This window comes from Mus caroli, unplaced genomic scaffold (genome assembly GCF_978045245.1).
Source record: "Mus caroli unplaced genomic scaffold, Mus_caroli_1 scaffold_3, whole genome shotgun sequence".
NCBI classification, from domain to species: Eukaryota; Metazoa; Chordata; class Mammalia; order Rodentia; family Muridae; genus Mus; species Mus caroli.
Window position 1 is genome coordinate 65,651,863 of NW_028227258.1, and position 12,159 is coordinate 65,664,021.

Genomic DNA, 12,159 nt, shown 5'->3' on the forward strand with positions numbered 1-12,159 from the left:
AGGCAGAGGACAAGGCCAAGGCAGACAGATCTCTGTGAGTTTGAGGCCAGCCTGTTTTACAGGGCCAGTTCCAGGACAGCTAGGGCTACATGGGGAAATCCTGTCTAAAAAAAAGTGGAAGGTACTGAGTTTGTAACTCAGTGGTAGAGGGCTTGCCTACAATACAGGAAACCAGGTTTGGTAGCACCCATCTGTAAATACCAGGACAAAGGGTGTGAGGATCAGAAATTCAAGGTCATCTTCAGTTACATAGCAAGTTTGAAGCTATCCTAGCTTACATAGGTTGACCTTGTCTCAACATAAAAAGACTACTGTAAAGAGAGGCCCCTTGGTCTTGCAAACTTTATATGCCTCAGTACAGGGGAACGCCAGGGCCAAGAAGTGGGAGTGGGTGGGTAGGAGAGTGGGGGCATATGGGGGGGGGTTTGGGATAGCATTTGAAATGTAAATGAAGAAAATACCTAATTTTAAAAAAAAGGACTACTGTATGGAGTCAGATGTCAGCAACATAGGTTATTTCTAATAGTTTATTAGACTTGTGGGCTAAAATCAGTCACAAAGATCTCTCATAGTGAGTATATTTATCTTTTAAAATATAACAACACTAAACAAACCTCACCTCAGAAGTTTTACAAGGTTCAAACATGAAAAAATATGGAAGTATATTGATTAAAATATAAAAGCATGCTAGTGGTGACATACACCTTTGATCTCAGCATGGGGAGGTAGAGGCAAATGAATTTCTGTGAGTTCAAGGCCAGACTGGTCTACAGAGCTAGTTCCAGGACAGCCAGGGGTACACAGAGAAATCCTGTATCGAAAAAACAAACAAAACTCCCCTCACAAAAGCATAAACCATTAAAAGAGTTTGTGTTTAGATATTAGAAGCATTTCTAACATTTCTAACTCAAGCACACTTACCTGAGGATCTCCTGGATTGGTGTATACCTATGTAAAAATGAATTACAATTAAGTAAAGTCCTTACTTTGGACAAAACTATACATTAAAGTATTAAGTTGATTTAGTGAAATAAAACAAAAATCCAAAATTATCTTTCCAATAAAGTATACTTCCCCCCCCCCCCACAGGATACATCAGCTGATTGAATAAAGTGACAAAAATCATCTGATAGTTTCAATGCCATTTAATAAAGGGAAAATTTGACAGTGTTAAAAAATACAAGTACTTACAGCTAGAATGATCATCCTTAGCTGAAATACAACAGAGAACAAAATCTTAATTGTATTCTATAAAATGCATTTTCAAGATGGATCATAAAAATTCTTTGTACTAGTTCAGAGGCTCGGGAGTACAACTCAGCAGTAGAACATCCACTTAGCACATGCAAGATCTTGAGTTCCATCTTTGGTGCTTCCCCACCCCCAGAGAAGAATTTTTATTCTATCTTTTAAACATTTCTCTCTCTCTCTCTCTCTCTCTCTCTCTCTCTCTCTCTCTCTCTCTCTCTCTCTCTCTCTCTCTTTCTGGAGTGGGGTGAGGGCATGGTGCTTTATCAGAGTCTCACTAAGTATAAGTAGCCTTGGCTGTCCTAGAAATTGCTATGTAGTCCAGGTTGGCCTTGAACTTAAAAGAGATTCACTTGCTTTTGCCTACTGCCTGCTGGAATTAAAGGCCTATACCAGGACACCCAGCACTCAACATTTACTTCTGAAAACAAGTAACCACTGTGGAAAATACACTTCATGAGTATTCTCCCAAATAATTTCTTTTTGCTTGGCTTTCTGATGGCTGAAATTCATGTCAGCATTTTATTTCCCTCTGTTAAGAGACAGAGGCAGGAAGATCTTTGTGAGCTTGAGGTCAGCCTGGTTTATATAGTGAATTCCAGGTTGTCAGACCTACAAAGTGTGACCCTGGCTCAAAAAAGAAATAAATAGGGCTGGAGAGATGGCTCAGTGGTTAAGAGCACTGACTACTCTTCCAGAAGTCCTAAGGTCAATTCCCAGCAACTACATGCTGGCTAACAACCATCTGTAATGGGAATTGATGCCTTTTTCTGGTGTGTCTGAACAGTGTAGTCATATACATAAAATAAATCTTTTTAAAAAAGAAAGAATAATAAAAGTAATTCCAGTTCTCTATAGTTTTCCTAAAATGCTTAGTTATTTATCACTATTAGAAAATATTTATTTCTTTTTGTTGCTGTTGCTTTTTGAGACAGGGTTCCTCTGTGTAGCCTTAGCTCTCCTGCAAATCATTTTGTAGACCAGGCTGGTCTTGAACTCAGATATCCACCTTCCTCTTCCTTCACAGTGCAGGAATCAAATGGTTTTGTTCATCACTGCTAGCTTACTAATGTTCCGTGTGCCAGAATGTATATGGTGTTCTGTATTTACTATCTTAGTGGGAAGCTAGAGACTGGGGGTAAAAATTCACCTTCATAATTTTAGGATTGGACTCATCTGTACATACGACATAAAACAATACTATATAAAAAAGGTTTGTAGTCTATTGTAAAATCTTAATTAAAATTTCACTACTGCTAGGTAGTGATGGCACATGCCTTTTGATCCCAAAACACAGGAGGTAGAGTTTGAGGTAGAGTTCTGAGTTCGAGCCTGGTCTACAGAGTGAGTTCCTGAACAGCCAGGGCTACACAGAGAAATCCTGTGTTTCCTGAAAAAAAAAAACAAACAAAGAAACAAACTATCGATCCCACAAAACTTCAATATTTTCACATACTGACATGATTTCAAATCCAGGCTAGTCTCTATAATGAGTTCAGGCTAACAGTGGCACAGAGACCCTGACTTAAAAACTGAAACAAATATAAGTTTAACCATTTCATAATTTGTGTCAATTTAATTTGAACTACACAGGAAAATTTATTTTGCTGTGCTGAGAAATGAATTAAGGGCCTTGTATATGTAAGATAAATACTCTGTCACTGATATACTCAGCCCAAGGAAATTTATTTTTAGATTTTAATTAAGAAATAATTTATAGGTTAGGTATAGTGCTGCACACCCTTAATCCTAGCACTCTGGAAGCAGAAGTAGGCAGATCTCTCTAAGTTCAAGGTCATCCAAGGAAACACTGTAAGACCCTGTTTCACTTGATAATAATTATTATTACTTATTGCTAGCCATGATGGTACATGCCTACAACCTAGAACTTGGGAAGTAGAGATGAGAGGATCAGAAATTCCCAGCTGTTTTCAACTTTGTAGTCAATGCATGCCAGTCTGGGATACAATGAACTGTCTTTAAAAACTCATAAAATCAGAACAAACTACTAAAATACTAATTTAAGCATGGTTTAAGAATACATGTAAAACTAATACAATGTTTTAAAATGTTTAAATTCATTTTTATAAGTTAATATGTGATATTAATGTTAATGACTGAGTGCTAATTTGTTAAACCTAGTTGGCAGAATTTGTTTAGTATTAACTGCATTAGCTTAAATGAATTGAAGATTGGACTTTAAAATATTCAAATGCAGCCAGGTATGGTAACCCATTATCTTTAATACTAGCAGTGATACACTGGTCTCTACTGAATTCAAGGCCAATCATTTGCTACATAGCAAATTCTAGGCCAACTAGAACTACATAGTGAGATCCTATCTCAAAAATAAATAAATATAAATAAATAAATAAAATATTTAAATGTGGGGTGGTTAAGAGCAGTTAAGAGTACTTGCTGTTCTTGCAGAGTTTTGTTCCCAGTACCTATATTGGGTGGCTACAGCCACCTGTACCTCTAGTTCCATGAGATCCAATATAGACACCTTAAGACATGTGCACACACATGTATACATCCATATAAATAAATAAAAATAAATCTTTAAGACTACCCACATGTTCACATTTTTTAGTAATCAAGCCTGGTCTATATGAAGTTAGTTTAAATTACTGTCTTACTACATGATAACTACTGTTGTGTCAATAGAGAAGGGAAGAAGAGATGTGAAAGACTTACATATTTCTTCTGTAAAGCATCATAGCATCCTAGCATCCTAAAGAAAAAGCCAAATATATTCTTTTATACTTAATACATTTTCAGGAACTAGTTCTTTTCATAAATCTCTATATTTACCTTTAGAAAATAAAATAATTAAAGCATCTTTTTTATTAACTACCTTAAAACTAAACAAAATAAAACAAAGAAATGGGCTGGAGAGATGATGTAGTGGTTAACAGGGCTTACTGCTCTTGTAGAGGCCTTGGGTTTTTGTCCCCAGCACCTACAAGATAGCTCACAACTGCCTGTAACTACAGTTGTGGGGTCTTATACCTTCCTCTGCTTTTCTTGAGCATCTGCACACACATGGTATACTTACATGCACTAGGGCACATAGACTTAAACAATTTTTTAAAACTTTAAAAAAGAAAAACCATCCAGGCAGTGGTGGTGCAAGCTTTTAATCCCCTGCACTCAGGAGGCAGAGCCAAGGCAGATCTCTGAGAGTTCAAGGCCAGCCTGGTCTACAGAGTGAGTTTCAGGATAGCCAGGGCTATACAGAGAAACCCTGTCTCAAAAATAAAAAAATATTAAAAAAAGAAAAACAATAACAATGAAGTAGAAATATGGAGATGGGAGGACAGAAGGGAAACTATAAAATATCTGACAGCTATTTGTACAGTTATAATAAAAATGAATCCTATTTACATGGAGCATGAAATTTAAAAAATTAATTACCCAGGGTTAAAGGGTTAATCAATAAAATCTGGTTATATACTGAAAAGTATTCAACATATAAAGAGTATGATTAGAAAAATAGTGATTTTCTGCCTTTAGGTATTCTTTTACTTACCACTTCACTAGCTGTGAAGAACCTGGACAATTTTTATCTTCTTTCAGAATTTTGACACAGAGATCTTAATGAAAAATGAAATAACTACATAAGTAATTATAACTAGTTAATTAATTAATTATATTTGCTTTGTGTTCTATGTGTACGTGTGTGGATATACCATGTATGTGTGGCATATGTATGGCAGCCAGAGACTTTTGAGAGCTGGTTCTCTCCTTATACCATGTGGGTTGTGGGGAGTTAACTCAGATCATCAGGGTTGATTGCAAGTGCCTTTAACAGCTGAGCTATATTGTCAGCCACAACATTAAATTTTAAATTATATTTTCTTTTTATGAATTATAGGTATATTATTTTTGAGACAGAATCTCATTATGTAGCCTAGGTTGGTCTTGAACTCATAATCCCCCTGCCTTAACTTATCTAGTATTGGGATTACACAAGTGTGTACTACCCACCTGACTCATTATAGGCATATTATTAGTGGCAGCTTCCAAATAATTGGTACTCTTTACTATAAAATGCTATCATAGTGAGTAAGGATTTAAGTTGGTGGGTAGGAATTTTCCTATTTCAGTGGCTTAGTTGGTAAGTGCTTGCCTAACATTCACAGAGTCCTAGGCTGAATCTTGAGCACCAAGTAAACTGGGTGTAGAAGTACATGTCTATAATCTCAGCCCTCAGACAAGAGGCAATGGGAACCCAGAGTTCGAGACCAGCCTCAGCTATATAACCAGTGCAAGGCCAGACTGGACTACTTAATACTTTGTCTGAAAAAATGGGGGCGGGCAGAATAGTGCACAGTATTAAGTCTAATCTCCCAGAGGACCTAAGTTAGATTCCCAGTACTCAAGTGGCAGTTCACAGTAATTCTGGTTCCAGGGGATCTGATGCCCTTTCTGGTCTCCAAGAGCACCAGGCACACACAAGGTATACATACATACATGGAGGTAAAACAACAAAATAAAATAAATTTAAGAAAATTTGCATATAATTTTTTTCATTCAATGATTTTTCTGATAGTCTTAGAATGTTTGCTATAAACTCTTATTCTACTGAAATATTTTGTAACTAGACTAAAAGTTGACTCTCAGATAAGGACTGCAGAGGCACAACATGTAACACATTGAAAAGGACTGAAAGCACCACTGTCTCAGATTCTTTAGTTCATAAACAGGGTTAGCTATTTCATAAGACTGTAGTATGTTTGCTAGTTTGACACAAGATAGCATTATCCAAAAGAAGGGAACCTCAATTGAAAAAATGACTCCATAAGATCCCACTGTAAGACATTTTCTTAATTAGTGATTGTGGGAGGGGCCACCCTTGGGTTAGTGGTCCTGGATACTATAGGAAAACAGGCTGAACAAGCAACGAGGAGCAAGCCAGTATCCATCACTTGTCCATGGCCTCTGCACCAGCTCCTGCCTTCAGGTTCTGGCCCTGCTTGAGTTCTTGACCTGCCTTCCTTCAGTGATGGACTATGATATGGACGTGTAACCCATATAACTTCTTTCCTCTCCAACTTGCTTTTGGTTATGGTGTTTCAATCATAGCATTAGTAATCCTAATTAGGACATTTAGTATATGAGTTGATAAGATAGTAATCATAAGGGCTGGCAAGGTGGCTCATCGGGTAAGAACACTGACTGTTCTTCGAAGGTTCTGAGTTCAAATCCCAGCAACCACATGGTAGCTCACAGCCACCTGTAATGAGATCTGATGACTTCTTCTGGTGTATCTGAAGTCAGCTACAGTGTAATTATGTATATAAATAAACCTTTGGGCTGGAGCAAGCAGGGACTGAGCAAGCGGAATTGACCAGAGCGAGCAGAGGTCCTAAAAGATTCAATTCTGAACAACCAAATGAAGGCTCACAACAATCAGTACAGCTACAGTGTACTCACATAAATGAATAAATGAATGAATGAATAAATAAATACATCTTTAAAAAAAAGGTAGTAGCCAGGCGTGGTGATACACTCCTTTAATCCCAGCTCTCGGGAGGCAGAGGCAGGCAGATTTCTGAGTTCGAGGCCAGTCTGGTCTACAAAGTGAGTTCCAGGACAGCCAGGGCTATACAGGGAAACCCTGTCTCGAAAAACCAAAAAAAAAAAAAAAAGATAGTAATCATAACATAGTGGTTGGCATGTTGTCTAGCATATAGTTGGAGCTCAATTTTATATGCAAAGAAAGGAATTACTGTAGTATAAAGTAGATGTGTTTTATTTCCTTTTGGGAAGTTTTGTTGTTGTTATTGTTGTTGTTCTATTTTGTAGCCCTGACTACCCTAGAACTCTATATGTAGAACAAGCTGACTTCAAACTTAGACATTTGCCTGCCTCTGTCTCCCAAGTACTGAGATTAAAGACATGGGCCACCTCACCCAGCTTAGGACTTTAGTTTTTGACATAGGATTGAAGTATCTCAGGGTAGGCCTCCAACTTGCTATGAAGCTGAGGATGATCTTGAACTCTTAATCCTTCTAACTTTACCTCTCAAATGCTGGGGGCAATACATGTAGTGGTTTGAATAGGAATGGCTCCCATAGACCATGAGTTTGAATGCTTGGCCATAAGGAGTAGCACTATTAGGAGGTGTGGCCTTGTTGAAGGAAATAGGTCACTGTGGGGGTGGACTTTGTGGTCTCTACACCTAAGCTATGCCCAGTGTGGCACACAGTCTCCTGCTGCTGTCAAATGAAGATGTAGAACTCTCAGCTAGCTCTCCAGCACCATGTCTGCTTGCATGCTGCCATGCTCTCTGCCATGATGATAATGGACTAAACCTCTGAACAATAAGCCAGACCCATCTAAATGTTTTCCTTTACAAGAGTTGCCATGGTCATGATGCTCTCTTCACAGTACTGAAACTAACTAAGACACCATTCCTGGCTATATTTTGCTTCTTTAAAATTGCATAAACACACATGATGCCAGTATAAAAATTTTAAGCAACATTTAAATCTGTTTACTTCAATTGCTAAAGGTCCAATGTTAGGTAAAGTTATGTTACACTTGCAAAATTGAGGGAAAAATTACAACTAAGTGGTTTTGAAAGTATTTTATCAGTGGAAAGAGAGGCCCATTGGTCTTGCAAACTTTATATGCCTCACTACAGTGGAACGCCAGGGCCAAGAAGTGGGAGTGTGTGGGGGGGAGTTAGGGGGAGGGTTTGGGGGTAGCATTGGAAATGTAAATGAAGAAAATACCTAATTAATAAAAAAAAGTAAAAAAAAAAGGGGGGGGGGAATCCACATAAATGGAGATGCCCTTTAGAGGTGTAAATTTCTCTCATACAAAAGTATCTTTCCCATTGTTTCCAGAAAAAAATAAAGTATTTTATATCCCTAAAAAAATGTTTAAGTGCAGAAGATGTAGCTCAGCAAAAGAGCACATTTTTAGCATGTATAAGTCCCTGAGTTTGATCCCTAGAAAAAACAAACAACCCAACCTGCATTATGAATGTGGCTTTATACATTAAGAGCACAAAAAAGGAAACACCTAAGTTGATTTGTATGGCTGTACAATGGAATATTATTCATAGTGAAAAGGAATCAATTATTAATCCATGTTACAGTATTATGATTAAGTGAAAGAAGTCAGTAAGAAAGAACATACTGCATGATTCCTTTTAAGACAAATATCCAGAATAGGTATATTCACTGAAACAGAAAGCAGCTCTTAACCTCGTTAGGAAGAGAGAATGATTTATTGTGGATGTATCAGGGGAGGGGGCAGTGGTGAAATTTTCTAAAATTATGATGGTAATTGCATAATGCTATGAGCACTGTATCATTGAACTATATACTTTGGTGAATTATCAGGTTATGTGAATTACATCAATAAAATTACTACTAAAAATCACATTCTCTAAGTAAAGAACAAAGAAAGTCCTAAGTATTGTAGATTACCATCCAGATATCTTGTCCCATAAGCACGTTCTGGAAATATTCCTCTCAAATAGGTGATGCAAGATACTGAAACAGCTAGGAGCCTCTTCACAAACATCAAAGACTGATGCTCAGTTGATATCTTATTGGGAAATACCAATGCACTCTAAAATTCAAGGGAAATTAAAACATTTTATTGACATTTATTGAAAACAAAGCTTCCATGAGTTTAAAAGCAGAGTCTAGTTTTGCATAAGCACAGTACTTTCCTAAATAGTTCTCCAAAATCATCATCCCCAAAAAGTTACTGCAAATTATAAGGTGCCGGGGTGTGTTCAGGGTTAACGGCCCAAGAGTAAAGCAAAATGTGTTTAACAGAAATAAGCATCCTTGAGATTTCAGGGCATGGTGGTGCAGGCCTTTATTCCCAGCACTTAGGAGACAGAGGCAGTTGAATCTCGGTGAGTTTGAGGCCAGCCAGGTCTACAGAGCAAGTACCAGGACAGTCAGGACTACTCGGAGAAACCCTGTCTCGAAAAACAAACATTCAGAAAACCAAGAGAAAGAAATGCACTTGAGGGCTAGTCAGCAGTCAAGAGCATTGCCTGCTCTTGAGGAATCAGGTTTCATTCCTGGCACCCATACAGTGGCTAACAGAATTTTACTTTCGTTCCAGGGGATCTGACAGCACAGGTCCCACATAGTACACAGACATACATACATACAAGCAAACCACCAGTACAAAATAAATAGAAAAAAAAAAAAAAAAAGCAGCACTTTGAGCCATGGGTGGCAGCAAATGCTTGTAATCCCAACGCTCAGAAGGCAGAGGCAGGTGGATCTCTGTGAGCAGAGCCTGGTCTACATACAGAGTTCCAGTCCAGCCAGGGCTTCAGAGTGAGATGCTATCTAAAATAATAATAAATAATAACAACAACAATAATAAAGAGAAAAACAGTCTCAGATAGAATTTCCTCTCCTTAGTGGCACAGTTCTAAGTATTCACTCTCTTCACGAACAGCAGCTAAAAACCATTATTAGGAAAAGAACCCCCTAGAACAAAACACAATCACTGGGTTCATACATGGATTGCTGAGTGAAAACAAGCAGGACTCAACCTTACTTGCACTTTACAACTGTCACATTTGGCTGGTGAGAGCTCCAACGAAAGAGATGCCACTGAATGAACAACTTATGATACTATACTAAATGCTCAAAAGATTTCTACATTACTTATTTCCTTAAAGAATGTCCTAATACAATTAAAGCATCAAAATACTTGACTCTTATAAACAAAATATTTACAACTTCAAGAAACTCAGTTAAATTAATACATATTAAGTCATAAGAAATCATACCAGGGAAGCTGTCCTCTGCAACTGCATAGTGGCCATCTTCCAAGAAATACTTTCTTCAAACATGTAACACAAATATAAAATTTAATTTCAGATTTAATTTTTATCTCTAAAATTTTATCTTATTACATATAGGATTTTTATCTTAATAAATTTCAGAATTTTACTTAAAATGCAATCTTTAAAAAGTCAATGTAGCCAGACAGTGGTGGAACATGCCTTTAATCCCAGCACTAGGAAGGCAGAGGCAGGTGGATCTCTATGAGTTCGAAGCCAGCCTGGTCTACAGAAGGAGTTCTAGGACAGCAAAGGCTAAAAGTCAATGTATTGCTCCAGGGTGTGGTACATGCCTATAATCCTTACATCTAAGATGCTGAGGCAAGAGGATCAGTATTTCAAGTTTATCCTTGGCTGGTTAGAAAGTTGTAATCCAGGCAATACTGTCTGAGACCTTGTTTTTTGCTTTTCTGTTTTTTGTATTTTGGGGGTGGTGGTGGTGCCTGATAATTTAAAAATAATTATATCAAGAAAGTCAAATCAGATGACTCCTTTATCAGGCTCAGTATGCATTGTTGCTCTGAAACTATAAATGGGAAAGCCAGGAGGGCACAAGATGGTTGAGCTGGTAAAGGAGCTTGCCTCCGGGCTGATGATCTTAGCTGGTAGGAGCAACATGGCAGAAGGAGCAAATTGATTCCCATAAGCTGTCCTCTGACTTCTACACATGCCATGGCATGTTCACATATACTCCCCTCCCTGATATGTATTGAAAACATTTTTGAGGTCAGCAGAAAATACTATTTAAAAAAATTTTTTTTCTCATGTAGCCAAGAATGAATTTTCTTTCTTTCAAGGCAGGTCTCTCTACATAGCTCTGCTGTCTGGGAACTCTCTCTGTAGATTAGGCTGGCCTCCGAGACCCACCTGTCTCTGTCCCTGCCTTGCTGGTACTGGGACTAAAGGAGTGAGCCACCACACCGGGCTTTGTCTTGAACTTCTCATCCCTCGGCCTCCACCCCCCTCCCCCCAGTGCCATCATGCACCACTTATTCTCAAATCTTAATTTATATTTTGAGACAAGGTCTCACTATGTAGCTCTGGCTGGCCTGTGACTTACGCTATGTAGAGCACAGCGGCTGACACTCCACCCACCTTCTGATTCTTTTAATGACTGACTCTGAATTCCCAACTATCTTGGTAAACCGATTTAAATTTCCTTGCACCCTGGTCTCCATTTCGTCTGTTAACATGAGAATTCAAGTAGAAGTCCGCACAAAATAAGAGACCAGACACGGCTGGAAACCGTTAGTCCCATGGCGACTGCCAGCTGCTCTCTTCGCCCCCTCAGGACCCGCTTCGGACACAAGCACACAAAGTCTCCCAAATGTCTGCTGTTCGGACCGTAAGGAACCTCAGAGGGCGAAGGGCCACAGAAAAGTGACTAAGGGATGACAAAAATGAAGAGAACCAAGCCGAAAAGAAACATACTTTACGCACCGCCTGAGAGAAGCGTCCGGCAGCGACAGGCAAGAGTCTCGAAGTGCGGCGCTCCGGTCAGCACGTGCGCAGTGCGCATGCGCCTTAACTGTCACTGGCACGTGGCACACCCTTTGACCTCAGGCCAGACCACTATTCCCGCCAAAAGCTGCGCAAGGCCTGCCGGGAGCCAGGCTCGCAGCAGGGCTTCAGCGCCGTCCCCAGCAATTCCAAGGCCTGAGCGGGGTCAGGTCGCTGAAGGTACAAAGCCTGCTCGACACAGCTGGCTCCCCAGAGACCCGCGGTGTCCCCACACCCCGGTGTTGCTGTTTTCTGCTTTAGATTTTGTCACTTTTAGATGATTGTTAGATTTTCCGGTTGCTGTACAGTCTCCCCATCCAGTTAACGATGCCTTTGAGGAAATCAGTCGTCTACCAGTCTGCTTACTTAGGTTTTTATTTCTGTTTAATTGATTTCAAAGCTGAACCGTGGCGGTGCACACCTTTAATCCCAGCGCCCGGGAAGCAGAGGCAGGCAGATTTCTATGGTCAAGACCAGCCTGGTCTGCAAAGTGAGTTCCAGTACAGCTAGGGCTACACAGAGAAACCCTGACTCTGGGAAAAAACAAAACAAAACAAACCCAAACCAAAAGAACA

The 12,159-nt window shown here is 39.1% G+C and overlaps 1 protein-coding gene across 3 annotated transcripts in view; it reads right to left on the reverse strand.

Annotated features, from left to right (window-relative positions):
- The window catches only part of Hormad1 (HORMA domain containing 1), a 29,398-nt gene extending 17,807 nt beyond the window's left edge, over positions 1–11,591 (reverse strand). Inside the window, exons 1-7 of one of the 3 annotated variants that reach the window (XM_021158160.2) lie at positions 11,525–11,591; positions 10,031–10,083; positions 8,694–8,838; positions 4,781–4,844; positions 3,946–3,982; positions 1,192–1,212; positions 922–948 (exon numbers count right to left, since the gene is read on the reverse strand). In XM_021158160.2, the coding sequence (XP_021013819.1) occupies positions 922–948; positions 1,192–1,212; positions 3,946–3,982; positions 4,781–4,844; positions 8,694–8,838; positions 10,031–10,066 (330 nt within the window). In that variant the 5' untranslated portion in view covers positions 10,067–10,083; positions 11,525–11,591. Of the gene's footprint in view, positions 1–921; positions 949–1,191; positions 1,213–3,945; positions 3,983–4,780; positions 4,845–8,693; positions 8,839–10,030; positions 10,084–11,515 lie in introns of all 3 variants that reach the window. The other 2 variants (XM_021158162.2, XM_021158159.2) reach the window with 2 other exon arrangements.
- Between the last annotated feature and the right edge of the window lie 568 nt (positions 11,592–12,159).